Source organism: Myxine glutinosa, chromosome 5 (genome assembly GCF_964187855.1).
Source record: "Myxine glutinosa chromosome 5, kmMyxGlut1.1, whole genome shotgun sequence".
NCBI classification, from domain to species: domain Eukaryota; kingdom Metazoa; phylum Chordata; class Myxini; order Myxiniformes; family Myxinidae; genus Myxine; species Myxine glutinosa.
In genome coordinates, this window is record NC_136265.1 from 128,287,175 (window position 1) to 128,305,466 (window position 18,292).

An 18,292-nucleotide genomic window follows, 5' to 3' on the forward strand; every position below is an offset into this window, starting at 1 on the left:
GACACCCAACCGGTCCACCAAGTGTCGTCCAAATCCATCCACAACTTTTTGAGTTATTCTGCTCACAGATAGACAGATGTGAATACCTTCGGTGGCGGAGCTAATATTAATAACACGTAGACTTTGACATATTGAGCATTCTTATCCGATTTTATACGTCACGTATCATACGAACGTTATACAGTGAATAATGATACACACAATACGTTAAAATCGGACAGATTTACCAAAGACTACAAGATCTGCTACTGCTAGGCTGACTGGAAAAGGGTATTGTGGGGGCGTGGCTTACGTTTCATTTTACGTCCCTGTGAAGTGTGAAATTATAACAATCAAAGAAGAAGAGCCACACTAAGAGTGACGGTGATTGGTGCGTTGGTGGCGGAAAATAAACCAATCAGTCGTGGCCTTGCAAGACTGTGGCAGTGTGGCGTCTTTTGGCGCCGGCGGAGACTGTGGACTTTTGATTTTTTTGTTCTTTAACTGAAAGGTATTTGCGATGTATATAACATATTTATCCTAAATATTGCATTGATCATGATTTCGATTGTCAATAGATTATATAACTGTGCTTCCTCAAGTGTTGTTCATCTTAAGCGTGGTTTCTCTCGACGTCGCCATTTTGTGTGGTACTTGAGGTAAAAATCTCATCCGAATTCGCTGTAAATTTTTTCCCCTTTCGTTCTCATATTAACACTTCTTACAATGAACGAACATTTCTGCCTGTCTATGGATGTTCTGCGTTAAAACCGCAGCTAATAAACTGTCTCCGGGTGAATGTAGTAAGTATTATTTTATTCTGACTTAAACGACTTCAATAATTTCAAGCCTTGTGTATTGTATTGATGATCACGGTGGATATGAAAAGGAATTTTTGGATTACGTAGAGTTTTAAATGCGGAATGGAATGGAAAGTTATATAATAATTCCTTGAAACGCTGGTTGAACTCACATGACCAAAGACAAATGTAAAAAGGTGACAATTTGAACCTTCAACCCCCCCCCCCACCCCCACCATTTGAACCTTCAACCCCCCCCCCACCATTTGAACCTTCAACCCCCCCCCCCCCACCATTTGAACCTTCAACCCCCCCCCACCATTTGAACCTTCAACCCCCCCCCCCCACCACCATTTGAACCTTCAACCCCCCCCCCCCACCACCATTTGAACCTTCAACCCCCCCCCACCATTTGAACCTTCAACCCCCCCCCCCCCCCACCATTTGAACCTTCAACCCCCCCCCCTCCTCGCCATTTGAACCTTCAACCCCCCTCCTCCTCGCCATTTGAACCTTCAACCCCCCCCCCTCCTCGCCATTTGAACCTTCAACCCCCCCCCCCCTCCTCGCCATTTGAACCTTCAACCCCCCCCCCTCCCCACCAATTTGAACCTTCAACCACCCCCCCCCCCTCCTCGCCATTTGAACCTTCAACTCCCCCCCTCCCCGCCATTTGAACCTTCAACCGCCCCCTCCACACACCATTTGAACCTTCAACCGCCCCCCTCCACACACCATTTGAACCTTCAACCGCCCCCCTCCACACACCATTTGAACCTTCAACCGCCCCCCTCCACACACCATTTGAACCTTCAACTGCCCCCCTCCACACACCATTTGCATTTGAACCTTCAACCCCCCCTCCCCCCATTTGAACCTTCAACCCCCCCCCTCCCCACCATTTGAACCTTCAACCCTCCCCCCACCCCCACTATTTGAACCTTCAACCGCCCCCCTCCACACACCATTTGAACCTTCAACCGCCCCCCTCCACACACCATTTGAACCTTCAACCGCCCCCCTCCACACACCATTTGAACCTTCAACCACCCCCCTCCACACACCATTTGCATTTGAACCTTTAACCGCCCTCCCCACACACGCCATTTGAACCTTCAACCCCCCCCCCCCCCTCCCCACTATTTGAACCTTCAACCACCCCCCTCCACACACCATTTGAACCTTCAACCGCCCCCCTCCACACACCATTTGAACCTTCAACCGCCCCCTTCCACACACCATTTGAACCTTCAACCACCCCCCTCCACACACCATTTGCATTTGAACCTTCAACGGCCCCCCCCACACACGCCATTTGAACCATCATCCCCAACCTTCGGGCCATAATCTGTGACGTCAGACTAAGCAGTTGTATATTTATTTATTTCCAGCTGTTTCTTTACCCTGCTCAATGGCTCGCCGTATGGGTGATATGGATGGGGCGAGACTCCATTACCTCGGGAAAGGTCGAGGTGGGTTGCTCCTGGTGTGTGTGTTGTGTGTTGTTGTTTTTTTAAGTTAGCTGGCATTTGCATTATTTATTTATTACCCTCGCCAGAGGAGAGGGAATTGCATTTCTGTCTGTCCCTTTGTCCGCACAGACTAAATGTGATTTTTCTCTGCAACCGTTGGTCCGATTGACGAAATTTTCACCATTGGTGCTTTTCATTTTTTTTTTCACTGTAGGTGAACAATACATGAGGATTTTAACGTATAAGGAAGAAATTTCACCATTTCTTAATGCTAATTATGACGTCATAGGTCACGTGGTTCAGCCGCTATCTTGGAAAAACCGAACATATTTGCACCGCAATCTCCGAAAGAGCTGCATAGAAAAAATTGAGACGTTGCTCATTGTAAAGAACTCTCCGTGTGGAATAACATACGTTAATGATGATGGCATATCATGGGTTAATGATGGGTTAATGATAATGATGGAATCCCTGGTGTTGGGCTAGCGGCTAGGGTGCCGGCTTAGGATCCTAGGATCCTGGGTTCGAATCCCGGTCAATCGCTGAATTAACGCCAGGGGGGTTGACTCAGCCTGTCATCCTTCCGAGGTCGGCAAATTGAGTACCAGTTCACTGGTAATTCCCTGCTTGTCGTTAAAGGCGGCAAAAAGGGTTGGCGTCAGGAAGGGCATCCGGCCGTAAAACATTGCTTCAAAAAGGGGACCGAAAAACAACAACAACCACAGTTCCCGAAAAAGGGCAACCCCCGCTTGCGGGGAAAAATGGCCTCTAAAGGTGTTTTTTTTTTAATGATGATGGCATAGGTGTCTCCATTATGACATCATAATTCGACAAGTACAAAACTTCATCCGATCAAGATGAAATTTGTTGACCATCATCTTGGGATAGATTGGTGGAGAAAACGAATAATGATGACGTCGTCGGTCACGTGATTCGGCCGCCATATTTGTTTTAACATAAAAGCCTTAAAAACCACTGAAAACACGTCCTGGTGAGGGTCTGCAATCTCTGAATGCTCTTTCTAGTTATTTGTTTTTCCCCCAAATTGCATGTACGTCATGCATACCTGGCTAGTGCAGTTAGGTTATTTTGTGGTAGCATGTAATGGGGGAGGGGAGAAGTGGACTACTCCAGGGATGCTCGTTTAAAGTTATTGGAAGTGCTTTAACTCTTTCATTAAAAAGCTTGACTTGCATTATACCCGAGCTTGAATTTTGCCGTTAATCTGATGTCATCCCTCATTGGCTAGCTAATTAATGGATAGTATTGGGCGCTCAAGCAGCTTTCCTATTGGTCGGGGGCATGACTTAAAAATGCGATTTATTTTGTGAGTTTGCTTTATTTAAAATTTTAAAATGCACGATCGAGCACATGGAAGAGCGAGGGGACCCAGGGTAAAAAGGCAACTGTACTGACAGTGGGGCCAACGTTGGAGAAACGTGTTGGAATGAATGAACATGAAAGGAGTGGCATAAGCACTGTAACCTCAAATAAGAGAGGGGTTGGGTTAGGTGGGTTAATGAAGACCATGGGTAGAGGAAAGGTGAAATGAGATTGGTGTAATACCACCTTGTGGAAGCTCTGGAGGGAAGAGTGAGTGAGATTGAACAGCTTCATGAAGGTAGATCCACACACTTGTAAATATAGTATACGTATTTTCCAGAATTGCATTATAAGGGCATATGTTTTGTTTAATTACATTTTATGTGCAACAAAGAAACCTTTTCTAGTGCCTTGTAATAAATCTGCAGTTTACAGTTAAAAGGATTATTTTATCTTCTTGTATTCAGCAATGCAGAACTGTTGACCGAAGGGGTGGGTTGGGGGGTGGGGGGGGTATACACTTTTGTAGAGGCAATGTGCGCTTGCATGAAAAGTTACTATTAACCTGTGATAGCAAGTTTGTAAAAGCATGGGAAGGATGGTGAGGAGGGGTTTGTGGGGTGGTGGAATCTAATCTGACAATGAAGGAAGCATTTTTGATGCATAACTATTGTTTATTGTTTGGTCCAATATTTGAAATCCTTCATTTGCCCATCAATATTGTCAGGTTTCTGAAACTGCGATTCAGGCAGAAGAATGAAAATGAAATGAAGAATAAATGCAGTGTGGAGGTTTTTTTGTGGAGGTTTTTTATTCAAAGTGAGAAATACGAGGAATGCTGACTCTTCTGTCCATCTGCCGAAGGCATTGGACTCCTCAAACCGTCCTGCAGTGGACTGGAGTAGGCAGGCCAAAGACATCCCTCAATTTGTGCCGAGGGGCATTTAGCACACTCGCCATGTGAATATAAGAGAGAGTGAGTAACCATGGGAATCAAACCCACACGAGTCGGTGGAGAAAGGAACGAGTCTTTTAACCACTCGAGCAAACGGCCACTCTGTTATTGGAATATAATCCTTGTTTTGATTATCGATAAAGGCACCTTGGTATTCCACCTTGTTTTATCTTGGTTCAAACTTCAAACCATACAATGTTTTTCGATTGGGGGAGAGGACGAAGGGGGAAGTGTTGTCCTTCAGTGACGTCTCTTGATTTTACAACCAAATCGAGTGTCTTGGTGAATCTGCATTTAAAAGATTGTATTAGTATTATTTTCTCCTCTTATTACTGCAATTGGATCCTACACAATCATTCGACAAATAATTGCATACCGTGTTGCTACATGACAACCACAACAGAAGGTCCATGGCATTAGTTTGGAGGTGGAGGAAAAGGTTGCACGTTTCCTATAATTATCAGGACGCATGAAGCAAAGTTCTGATTCATCATTGTTTCTTCAGCTGGCTTCAATGAATAAGATTGTTTCAAAAATGAAGACCTACACCGAAAGTTAACCATCCATCCGATTGATTTTCATTAAGGTTTTGTGGTCATGGAGGGCAATAGAAAGTATCGACGGAGGCATGATCAAACACAATGTGGCCAGGCTCCAACTTTCACTTTTGATTCATAACTTTGCCGTTGCCAAGTTTTGGGGGGGTTTTCCCTCCCCAAGGTTGAAAATGAACAAAAGACTCTTCCCAGTGTGCAGAGAGCTTTCCATTTGGAAGTGAAGATTTCACTGCATTGCTGAAATTACAAGAGGGCCCTTTGGCCTTAATTCTGTGAAAAACGATTGTCCATTCCTGCTCGATTTGTATAATCTTTAGTTCAATGTTGTCATTGTTCAATGCTTCTCCCTTCCCTTCCCATACTCGTGTTCCCTCTTTGAATTGTCCGCCGCAGTTCCTTAACATGATGGATGGTTCTCGTACTTGTCGATCTACATCTGATTTTGCCTTTTTCAGACGATAGGATGGGCATGGAGCGAGGCACTAGATCCCGTAGTAAAGGCCAACAACGATCATCCAGGTAATGGTCTTCTTCCCACACTAAACATCGGTCTTACATGTTCACACTCTTGGGTTCTGTTATGTGAAGCCTAGAAAAGGTCTCCAGCTATTTAAATCCACCATCGACTGACGCATGACCTCGATCGATGTTCATGTTTTGGTCCAATTGTCATCTTTCCTATTGATATTTTACTGCCATTGGTAATATACTGTGCACAAAAGATTAAGGATGTCACACAGTGCAAAAGAGCAACATTTATGGTTGCATTAGCGGTCGATGAAAACGTTTTTTCTATTATACATGCACCTCAAAAACATTTAGATTGAACCACCTTTAAGAAGATTAAATAGCAGTTGCTTGGCATCTATTACAGGCCAAACGAATACCCTGCTGGGCAGCCCTTGGCATCAATAAATTTAGATATTGTCAGATAGTTGTGAAGCTTTATGCAAATTTTTTTTTGGGGGGGTGGGGATATAAGGCTTGTGGAGGAGTGGGGTCATAAATAGATCAGGACGCAACAGATCAAAAACGAACTGTAGAAAGCAAGAGAGAAACAAAACGACAGCAGAGTTGTGGGCCAAGATGGGGTGTAAGGGATATGGGAAAGAATGAGTGGTAGGGGGGAAGATACAAGGGGTGAACAAGATGGATATAGAAGCAAACTCTCAGGGGAAAAAAATTTTTTGAAAGGAGGTTGTTTTGAGTGGAGGGTCAATGGGGGTAAAAAAAAAAAAGGTTGTTGATGGGGGGGGGGGGGTGATCAGCTGTCTTGAAGACCTGGAGTGAGGATTGAGATTGAAGAGAATTTGGAAGTTGGTTCCACAGGTGAGGAAAAAGAGGAACGATTGAGTGGCAGTGAGCAGTGATTTTGGATTTTCAGGAGTTATCACCGGAAGATGATTGATGGACCATGTTCACCTTGCAGAATCCTGCAAACATGAGGAGGTGTGGAAGGGTGGTGGAGAGAGCATGGAGAGGGAAAATTATGTAAGACCAGAAAGGAGGTGGTAAAAGACAGAGAGACCAGCAACCTGTCTGTGATATGAAAGTGGTTGACCCATAGACTCAGCTGGGAGATTCCAATGATCTTGATGGCCTTGGTTTCCACAGCGTCGACGTGTGAGACAGGGGCATCAGTCAGCCCATAAGGGACAGCAGTACTCCATTAAACTGTGGATGAATGCCTTGTAGGTGGATAAGAGTTCAGGTATGCCATGGACAGATTTGCACGATGGAGGCTGACTGGCTTTGGAGGCCAACTGTGGTTTGCCCAAGAAAGATTGTAGTTTATAACTCCTTCCATGCTTCTTTCACTGTCCATTGCTTCTGCTCACTTGTCTAACCGTTTGTGAAGGTTTTGGCACTAATAGATTGCTCTCCCTCAATCATTCTGGAGGATTTGTATTGTTCATTGCATTGAGTTTTGTTAGGACCAAATTCTGGTGAAATGTCTGGCTACGTACAGGGAATTTCACAATGGCTGAATGGTCTTGCAGTATGGTAGTGCCTCTGGGTTGTCTAGGTTGAGTTATATTCCCAACCCAACCACAAGTTGTTGGATTTGTGCTTCATCGGCAAGACGTTGCATTACAAAGTGTGTCATCCCTAGCATGTATGCTAATCCGGGTGTCCCGTCTGCTACCACTTGTTGGTGGACGTTGAAAACCACATGTTGTCTTCTGCAAAGAGGAGGCGAGTTGTCTCCAAACCCCAAGAAATTTCTGATTCCTGCAGAAATCGCCTTCAGTCCAACGTCGGGCCCAGGTAGCTAGTTCAAAGGACTTGCAGCAAAATAATTTCCCACCTGATCCCACAAATGGGTGTAAATAATTGTGGCCGTTGAGTTGTTGTAGTTGTAGACGTGGTGGCTGAAACGATGCCTCGATCAAAGCACATGCATATTTTTTGTTCTATTCTGTTCTCGTGCTCGGTTGTCTTGAATCAAAACGAGATTTATTTTGCACCAAAATTGAAACACTGCCATAGTGCTGGCAGGCCTTCACAAGTGTTGTAATAGGTTGCGGCATTCACAAGTCGAAGTTTGACGCACCACATACGTGTAGGAGGTTACAGACCATGGAATTGAACATGATGGAATTTCCACTTCAGGGTGTCATAACAACAGGCAGCACTACGGTATAATTGCATGCAACAGGTGAACTATGGTACAACTACATGATGCACAATCAATGTACCTGTTCAATGGAGTTTCAAGCACAATTATGCGGGCACAGTACATAGATGTGTAAACACGTTCTTGTGCTCACTCTCAACTACATTTTAGATGAAAACATTCACTACGAAAGGACAGATTAAACAAGGAAAATAAACAAGTGGCACTGATCCTGCTCATAAATTGACACATTCCTTACGTGCTACTTATTCCCACAGATGCTCTTTGCTCGTTTATCACATGACATAGATTAAAAATATATATTAAGGAACATCCTTAACCTTTTGTGCAAAGCATATTTTGGTTGTTGCTTTATTTACTTATATTCATAATTTTTCCTAAGTCATATTGATTTGAAGACGAGTGTAGAAACCAAAGTGATGGTTAGGGTTAAATTAAACCCTAAACTTCTTTTTTTGTTACTTAGCTTAATCGATTGGATCATTTGTTGTCGAAGCCTTTAAATGTCCTAAAGTGGTGGAACAGTGGATATTGGAATCGACTTCACATTACCACTTCATCCCGCCTGAGATGTCAAACTCCTCTTGGTCCGTAATGCCGTATTCGTTATTTTATTTATTATGTCTCTTTAAAAGCACCTGCACTGCTTGGTGGAAGAAATTATTCGTCAAACTCCACTTTCCTACATTCTGCAAAGTTGCAGAGTCTGGAGTGAGAAGTTTGATTTTCGCCAATAATTCCATCTTCTTCTTGATGACCAACGGGAATGTGTACGAGTGGACTACTTATATCGACCAAAGTTCAAATGGAATATTTTGTGAGGGTTCACATTTCTAAGTGGCTCTCTACTACTATTACTACTATTACTACTACTACTACTACTACTACTACTACTACTACAACAACAACAACAACCAAACCACCAAACATTGTATTGTGATCCGTATTCTCTGATCTTGAAATGAGGAGCATGGAAGATTAATATTTTATGTTTATGGTTGTGATGACCTTATCTGCCAAGCACCTGCCATCAAGGTGACATGGAGCTTTGTGACGGAAACAAGCTGCTGGAAGGTGAAATTCCAGACGAATATTCTTTCTGCAATTTGCGAGCAAGTCTGTTGAATGATCATGAGGTTAAGGCTACAAGAGCTAAGGTTCATCTATTCTGTTCCCTTGAGGATCTACCAATGCTGTTCGACTTGAACCGTCTTCGTCTCCTTCGCATCCCCTCCCCCTCCTTTGCTGCTCTCCAAGCCCCTTGATTCTTGTGTTCTATGAACTGCACGAGTTCTGAATAGCACGTGGTTAAAGAAGAAGAGAGTGAGTGAGTGGGTGGGTGGGTTGAGTGATTTGAAATGGAAGTGCTAAAGCAGAATAAAATAATGCATCACTTTCGAGAAAGTCAGCATAAAGGTCCTCTCGTCATTGACGCTAGTGCGTGAGGCCACAGTTGCATCTCCCCATAGTTATAAAAGTCGTGCTTTGTAGCACTTTTGTATTTATATGAAAAGGGAAAGACACTTGTATGGGTAAAAGGACAATGAGTTTAGAATTTTGTGCTTATCTTATTTACCTGTCTGTTCTTCAAATCGAAAAACCACCATCTCATCTGGATGCTGTACAGGGAGTTTGACGTGAGGGAGCGCTCGCCCATCAGAAGGTAATGGTTTCCACATCTTTCATTGCACCTTAAACACTTGCAGTGTGATCATTCATTTTCTTGTTCAAGTGATTGATTTGCTTTGCTGAGATTGGAGTACTGTGATTAATTGTTTTATTCGTTTATTTTATTATAAATGTGGTTTAAGCTTGTGGAAGAGCTAGGACACAGAACAGATCAGGCCACAACATAAAGGCCATCAACAGGAAACGATAGCAGGGCAGAAGGAGACAAACAAGCAAGGTAACAATGAGGGTTAGGGGAGAACTCGAGGGGTGGACAAGATGGATACATAAGCAAAAATTTGGGATGGATGGGGTTGCTTTTATGGTGTCGAAAGGATCATGGTTTTGGATGGGGGGTGATATGAGATGGTGGTGAACAGCTGTCTTGAAGACCAGGGGAGAAAAATGAGAAGGTGATTTCACAGGGGGAAAAAAGAGAGGAATAAATGAGTGGAGGTGAGTAGTAGTTATAGATTGAAGCAGTTTCACCAGGAGGAGGTTGTGGTGGACCCTGCATGCTTTCTGCATATACTTAAGATGGAGGGAGGGAGTGTGGGCCAGACAGAGCATGGAGAGGGAGAGGGTGCAAGACCAGAAAGGAGGCAGAATAAGACAGAGATCCCACCGTCCTGTCAGTGATGGGAAAGTGATAGGCCCATGGACTCGGCTTCATCACGAAAGAGCCTTGGTTTTCACGGTGTCAAGCTGATCAAGATTTGAGGCAGGGCCCCAGCTCAGAAGGGAGAGCAGTACTGCATCAAGCTGCAGATGAAAGCCTTGTAGTTGGATAAAACCTCAGGTGTGCCAAGGAGGGACTTTGCACGAAGGAGGATGCCCAGTCAGCGCCTGACTTTGGAGGCCAACTTGGAGATCATGGCTGAGAGTGAGATCCAAGAGTTTGAGTGACAACAACCTCCTCGAAGAGGTTCAGAGAAAATAGACGGGAGGGTTTGTGGAACGGTCCTTTCAGAGTGAGAGTGAGAGTGAGTGTGTGGGATTTCTCAGGATTGAAAGAGCCATTCGAAGTGTTTGACCAGTTTGTGATTTTGTCATGGTCTGAGGAGAGGGAAGAAGCTGCTGTCAGAAGGATGAGGGATGTCTTGGCAGAGAGTGGTCATGAGCAAAAATATAAAAAGGGTTTTTCCACATGGTCTGAGATTATTGATGAAAATTTAGGAATAGGATGGGGGATTATAACTGCCTTGGGGTGCTCCAGCCTTGACAGTGAGAGGAGTAGAAAGGGTTCCGTTGAGAGCCACACGTTGGCTACGAGAGTAGAGGAAGTCAGTAATCAAAGAGTGGAATTGGCCTCGGATGCGATAGGCGGGATGCCAGACTGTATTGAAAGCTCGAGATATGTCCAGAAAGCTATGAATATGAAAAAATAAACAGAGCAACCACGTAACAAGAGTGTAGTTATCTACCAACCAAAACGAGTGGGTGCCTGGCACAATCTTCCAGCACGGGTCCGATAAATCCCTTCAGTCCCTGGATTTTAAAAATATTTTTTAGCTCTTACACGAGCCTCGATATTGTATACAAAAAAAAAAAAACAACCCCCGGATTTCGCAAAAGGAGGATCATCCTCATCAGACCGCTTTCTCTGATGGCTTCCTGACACCAACGGGATTTCCGGGACCTTGACATTATCATTCATCACTTTATCCCCGGTCGATCCATGCTGTGACTATTTTGATGGGGGAATCCGAGATTCCGTCTCCCTTGTCGTCCTCGTCAGCCCGCTGATTTCCCTCTCCGCAAGGTGCGAGATGTCTGACTGATATGGCAACCGAACGTGTGTATTCCGGATTAGCTTCTTGGATTTCCACGTGATCCAACGGCTCTATTTACTTTGTCTGATCGCTCGTCTCAGGAGAGCCGCCGGACTGGGCTCCATCAACCGAGAGGGTAGCGCTTGCCCACTAGCACTACGTCGCTGGAATTGAAACAAGTGCAGCGTTTCATTCGTGGCTGTATGCGATACCGTGCAGTGCATCAGGCAATACGTGCGCCCAGAGCTGCGGAAGAAAATCGCGCGACTTCAAGCTCATTGACACGGCTCTCCAAATAATCCCGTTGTACCGTTCCACCAGCCCATTGCCTTGAGTATTGTATGCCGTGGTACGGCTGGAGGCTACACCTTGATCCTGGAGAAACTGCTTAATCTCTCGAGACAAAAAGGCCGTACCTCTATCCGAGTGAACAAAAGCAGGGTATCCAAACAGTAAAAACAATTGCCGAAGGCCTGCAATCACCGTTGCAGATGACGTGTACACACGGAAAAGCGAACGGAAATCGGGAGTACTCGTCAACAGTAACGATGTAACGGCGCGTCCCTGCAGCCGGCAACGGACCTTTGAAATCCATGTTCAAACGCTCCCAAGGCCTTCCATGAATCAGCGTTCCCATAGGCGATCTATAAAAACTCGGTTTAACTTTGGCGCACATGGAGCACGTCTTGTATGAACGCCGGACTTCATCTATAGAAAAAGGCAGATTCCTACTCAGCACGAAGTGAGCCATTCAAGTGACCCCGGGGTGACAGCGATTCATGAATATCACGTAATTCACCGGTGGTCATTCCCGCACAGACCGGTCGAGATCGAGCATCAGCAGCCAGATTATCTCGTACCGGTCTATACACAATGTCAAAGCTAAAGTTGGCTAATTCAACACGCCAGCGAGCTATCTTCTCATTTTTAATCTAATGTGGGTGCCGACCATCATACATGAACGTGACGGACTGCTTGTCCATGATTAGCTGAAAATGCTTGCCGAGTAGGAAATGGCGCCGCTGTCTGACTGCTTCTACAATTGCATAAACTTCCTTCTCGATGGCAGAATGCCTCTTCTCACTGTCAAAGTCCGGGAAAAGAAAGCGACCGGCTTTCCAGCTTGATTGAGCGTCGCTGCGATAGCGCTGTCCGGGGCGTCTGTCTCGACCATGAAAGGAATAGTCTCGTCAATCGAGGTCACAACTGCACTTGCTATTCGTCTTTCAGTTGTTGAAAGGCAGCCTTAGGTTAGCTGCCTTGGTTAGTGGAAATATTTTCCATTCTACCAGTGGCTTGATCTTCTCTGAAAAACATGGTACCCACTTGGAGTCATGAGGAAACAGCCCCATAGCTCTATGCAATACAGCGCGGTCAACGGGAGGGGCCATATTGAGGAAAGGTTGCAGCCGAGCCGAATCAGGTCGTATTTCCCCTCCGGACACGGTCTACCCCAAGAGATCTACTGTTGTGACTGAATCGCTACACTTATCCTCATTGAAGGTCAGATTGTATTTCTGAGCCACGTCCAAAAACCTCCGTAAGTTCGAATGATGATCCACCTGGTCCCGTCCACAGACTGACATTGTCAATGTACACGAATACATCTTTTAGCTGCTCTCTGGATATAATGTCATCAATCGCCCGTTGGAAGCACGAGACCCCGTTAGTGACCCCAAAGGGAATCCTACGAAATTGGTACAACTGCTGACCTGATTCGAAGGTGGTGTAAGGGTGATCTGTCTCCCTGCTAGGTATCTGGTGATAAGCACTTCAAGGTCCAAGGTGCTAAATACCCTGGAGGAGTGTAGGTACATACTTCCCTGATCATGTCGTCCATGTTGGGGAGCGGGTAAGCTTCAAGTTGGGTAAATAGATTGATAGTTTGAGAATAATCGATGACCATTCGCTTCCGGTGATTAGGGTTATTGACTACGAGCACTTGAGCCCTCCAAGGTGAGCTGCTCGGTTCTATGATACCCTCACGTAGCAGCCGCTTAGTCTCATCCGCGATAAATTGAGCATCTGGGCGTGAGTATCGCCTCGACTTTACAGTAATCGGATGCCAATTTGGTGTCGGGCACGGGAACAGCGGGGGAGGCTCAATAGACATTTCCGCCAAACTACATACCGATAAGACATTAGGGGATTGTTCACCATTGAACTTCATCTCTAAACGCCCGTGCTGATTCAAGAAATCATCTCCCAGGAGAACATCGGAGCAGATTCTGCAACACCATCATCTTAACATCCGTGTACAGTATATCATTAGCTACCAAGTTCACTACACAGAACCCTTTTGAGCTTTGCCATAGTGCCGCTGAAGACATGTACACGCGCTGAGTGGCCGGTACAGTGGGCCAGCCGTGTCTGCTAACAAGAGCTTGGCTGACGTAACTTTCACTGCTTCCAATTTCAATCAAGGCGTCAGCTGCTTCGCCGTTGACCACCACAGGTATCACCGCCCTCGCCAGGCTGCGAGGTGCAACCCCCCAGGAGCTGCCCTCGATGTGCGTGAGCCTGCCAGCATCGATCGTCTGGCCTTAGTCGACGACAGATTTTGGCAAAGTGTCCTTTCTTCCCACATCCGTTGCACAAAGCGTCTCGAGCAGGACATTGTCTCCTTGGATGTCGACGATTTCCACAAAAAAAACATTTGGCCATCACCGCAGTAGCAGTCGCTGCAGCCGTGGTAATCGAGCCGCTCTCCTCAGCGTCCGGACTCTCGCAGAGGGGAACCTGGCAAGCAGCACGCAACGGACAACCAGGCTCAGCGATGGACACCACTTCCGAGCGTTTCTCAGCATTCGCGTCGCTCGCCGTCAGATATTGACGTCCGTAAGACTCAGACCGGGCCTGGGCCAGTTGCAGAACCCTGGCCTGTTCGTACGCATCCTGAAAGGTCATAGCCTCGTTCTCAAGCAGTCGCTGATGAATAGCAGGCGATTGGAGATCAGTAATGAAAGCATCTCGTATTACATCATTGGCGCCTTCAACGGCCGTCTGAGCCGGCACCTCGCAGTGCTTGCAGAGTTGTCGTAATACCTGTGTATACTGCTCCAATGTCTGTCGGTTCTTGCCTGCGTGTAGCGAGCAGATGCCGGGCGTAGATAGCACTTCGTGGCTTAACATAGAGTGCTCGCAAAGCCGTCACAGAATCGACATAGGTCTCAGTGTGAGAAAGTCAAAGACAGTGTTGGACACGTTGCAAATTAGGACATTAAACTTATGTAGGCCTGTGGCGTCAGGTACTACTTGCAAGTAGAGTTCTAAAGATCTGATCCAATGCGTCCATTGGCTTCCGGCATCACTGGCATTTGGATCTCCGTTAATCCTCTCTGGTTTGAGTAGCTTGTCCATGGTACTTGAGTGTCGAGATGAATTTCAATAAATTGTTGTGAAATTCAGTCGAGACCTCGTTTCCAGATATGAGTATTTATTGAAATCTATCTCCACATACCCTATAACACAAAATAAAAGAATCAATAGAACGACAAAGAAAGAACAAATTGCATTTCCAACTCATCTATAAGCACGCAATAACAATCAACATCCCATCATATCTTTCTCAAATGTCCGCTCACAGAATACAGAAAAGCAGCAAAATTCCACCTTCCTCTACTTCATTGCGTTATATATCACTCTACAAGTATCATCCCACAACCGGATCTTCTTCTTCACATTTCATCACAACGGTGCTGATCTCGTGAATTATATTGAGGGCCTTCATCCATTTTTGGGAGAGTATAAGCATTCCATGTCATTTCACACAATATCCAGGTACCTTCCATGACATCTCAGAAATTACCTGGAAATTTTTCTAAAAATACCTCCATGCCAAACAAAGGAAACCCAAGTTTCAGCTCAACATCTCCAATGGTTTTGAGTTATAGCCTCTCAAAATATGGGTGCAATGCCCCTTTTTCGCACTTGTGAATTGCGCATGTGTTTTATTAGCGTTTTTGAAGACCCATATATTCTGTTCTAATATAAATAGAAAGTTGAAAGGTCCATATCTCCGGTTGACCCCGTGGGCACATGTTAAGGGTAATGAGCTTTTAACCAGAAAACAAACATTCTTATTCACACTTTTAAAGCAATAAAAACTTTGCTTAATCCACCTCCTTGTGTATGAAGTGAATTTTTCAAAAAGGGTACTTTTCCCCCCTGATTCGACTGAAATTTTCACAGTCCCGAAACTAGGTCAGGTATGATAAGAAGTCAACCAGGATGTACAAAAACATTCATCGTAGCTTACAGATTGATGCACATGATGAATATAAAGTGATAAAGGTGCAATATCTTCCATAATTTTAGGAAAAATACCATTTTCAGAATATTGAAGCTTTGTGTTTAATTGCAATTCAGAATTTAATTTTTGTTTTCTTTTCTTGCTATGCTCATCCGCATTTGAAGAATGGATCAGGATCGTCGTCCGTGGCAAGAATCGGCTGGTAAGGGATATCCACAACCGCATATTGTGCCGAACAGCACTGCTTATTGTGGCTAGGTTAACCATTACACTACATTTCCTTCCTATCGTAACCTCTCGAGCTCCTTGCGGTTCCAAATTGCTGATCAGGTTTCTTTCGAGAAACTATGGAATTGTACATAAGATGTAGAAATTTTCCTTTTATTGCTCAACATGACCACACCCTTTCACACGATCCTTGACATGCTTTTCAACAGGTCTTGAGGATATCGACAAGCTGAGGAAAATGATTTTCCACTATTACCGTAAACTTTTGCTTCGACGTGTGGAAGGCATGGCCGCTGACTGTGCTGTGATAGTAACCGCCCGCAATATCGTGTGAGTACCTGAGTGCTACCTTGCCCTGCATCCGTTTGCTTGCCAAAATATTTTTGATTAGGTTTACTCTCCATGAAATGGAGAGTAACCTATTATTTCTGCCAGAGTTTTTCTTATTATTATTATTATTAGGTTTACTCCATGAAATGGAGAGTAACCTATTATTACTGCTAGAATTTTTCTTATTATTCTTCCGCCCTATTTTGCACCTCCGAAAACTTCATAATTAATGTTCTCAGCAACCGCTGGTCGGATTGACAGGAAATTTTCATCAAATGATCGTTTCGGCTCCGAGAATTTTTTAATGCTAATTATGATGTCATATGTCACGTGGTATGGGCGCCATCTTGTAAAACACATTCAACTTTGCCCCTCTATCTCCGAAACAGCTCAATGGAAAAATTTGAGGAATGGCTCATCCTAAAGAACTCCTCAATGGGAACAAAAAAACATGTTTATTGAGTATATTAAAAATGCTAACGTTAAGAGGTTAGAATTCGTCAAACACAATTTTTCTCCCCCGAAAATGAGATTTTTCCCCCAGATGCTTAGTTTAAAAAAAAACTCAGAATGCAAAAAATTTCGAAGTCATACGTCACATGGTTCGGGCGCCATCTTGTTTTTCGTGAAAAACCACGGAACCCCCTTTTTCTCCAACGGCTGAACGGATCGAGCCCAAACTTGGCATGCATATTCGCACACCCATGAGGAACAAAAAAGCATCCGAGCACGACGTCATCCGACACATGGTTTCAGAGTTATGACGTTTTTAAGCACAAACTAGAAATGGTATCACCTCCATAATTTGTGAAGATATCGAGTGGAAACTGCACAGAGTTCCTCATGGGGACAGAGTTCCTCATGGGGGGATGTTTCAATGTTGAGACATTTTGATGTCACATGGTTTGGCCGCAATAAATAATTTAATAGAAGCTTTTTAGGATTTTCCTTCCAACTCTTGAACCACTGCATTGATCGACATGAATTTTTAATGCAATGTTGCTCCCATCAAGCGGAACAGGTGTGCAAAATTTCAAGATGATTGGATGTACGGTCTCGAGGCTATGTCTTTATTGTTGAAAGAAGAAAAACACCATTTTGTCCTTCCAAGCCATGATCACGATCACACGATCTGTCGCGGTCATTTTAACCTCAAATAAAATTCTAATTGAAGATTTGTCAATAGCTGAGGTATATTAACAAACGAATAAAACCGATTTGGTCAAATTGACTTTTTTTAACTCGATCGCATTTGACAGAGTGAGTTGTGAGATGTTGAAGAAGAAGAAACCTCGTTTGGCTTCTCAGATAAAATAAATAATTCTGTCTCTGCAATTTCAGGTTTATCTTTTAAAAATCGCTTTTTCTGCAATCGTTGCACGGATTGACATGAAATTTTCACCACAGGTGCGCCATAGTGTGTGTGTGTGTGTGTGTGTGTGTGTGTGTGTGTGTGTGTGTGTGTGTGTGTGTGTGTGTGTGTGTGTGTGTGTGTGTGTCGGGGTTGTATCAAAAGTGGGTGCGAGTAAACCGGTCATCACTGCCAGCAGTTTTAAAGTGGCAGTTCTAGTTATTATTATTTTTAAAGCGTTCTTACCTTGTATGTATGAGGCATCACCAGCACGATGTAGCTTCTTGTACACCTGGTAATACATTTTGAAATGGCAATTAAAAACAAAAAGCTTTGTTTAATAAAATAGGTGCTAAATAAAATTGAAACTATGTATTTTATCTTCGAATCTCGTCTAACAGCCTGAAAACCAAATAATGCCAGGTAAACCTGTACCTCTAAAAGCCATTTTACTCGATTTGCTGCAAACTTAAATGTACTATTGTAGGTATGTATACCATTCCACTTAAGAGGTGCGATTTACATACCTAGACGGTTCAGAGCCTTGGAGCCTGGGTTTGAGTCTGATCTAGCTATACTCTCCTCCTAGGGTCCCGCAGGTAGGGTGGTTCTTCAGCTGAGAGCCTTCGCGCATTCGCCCACGGCGCTTTTATAATCCTCTAGCGAGGTTGGGGCCTGCCAGTGCAATCTAGAAGGTTATTGGCGGAATCAGGGATGCCGATTGACGCCTTGCCGTTTCACCCCTCCCTTGCCAGACTTTCACAGCCGATTTCTGTCATACGCTACTTCCGATGCACCACAGGATAGAGCTCTGCCGTTAACATTGGCAACAGGGGGTAGCAACGTGCCCTCAGCATGGGACGAATGCTGGGAGCGCATAATTGTTTTGTAAAGACAGACGGAGTGATTAGATGTCCACAGGACGCTCATGGCCAAATAACGCCTGTCTGTTTTAATTTATCACAAA

At 44.5% G+C, this 18,292-nt stretch overlaps 2 protein-coding genes across 3 annotated transcripts in view; one reads left to right on the forward strand and one right to left on the reverse strand.

Annotated features, from left to right (window-relative positions):
* Nucleotides 1-334: 334 nt before the first annotated feature.
* Nucleotides 335-18,292, forward strand: part of LOC137427110 (nuclear receptor coactivator 5) — a 28,669-nt gene continuing 10,711 nt past the window's right edge. Inside the window, exons 1-6 of one of the 2 annotated variants that reach the window (XM_068116291.2) lie at nt 335-490; nt 2,171-2,251; nt 5,542-5,605; nt 9,352-9,387; nt 15,581-15,618; nt 15,854-15,974. In XM_068116291.2, coding sequence (XP_067972392.1) covers nt 2,191-2,251; nt 5,542-5,605; nt 9,352-9,387; nt 15,581-15,618; nt 15,854-15,974 — 320 coding nt within the window. In that variant the 5' untranslated portion in view covers nt 335-490; nt 2,171-2,190. The remainder of the gene's footprint in view (nt 491-2,170; nt 2,252-5,541; nt 5,606-9,351; nt 9,388-15,580; nt 15,619-15,853; nt 15,975-18,292) is intronic. The other variant, XM_068116292.2, reaches the window with a different exon arrangement.
* Nucleotides 17,583-18,292, reverse strand: part of RPGRIP1L (RPGRIP1 like) — a 114,802-nt gene continuing 114,092 nt past the window's right edge. The window contains exon 25 of the mRNA XM_078778678.1: nt 17,583-17,617. The gene's annotated coding sequence lies outside the window, so the exon portion shown is untranslated. The remainder of the gene's footprint in view (nt 17,618-18,292) is intronic.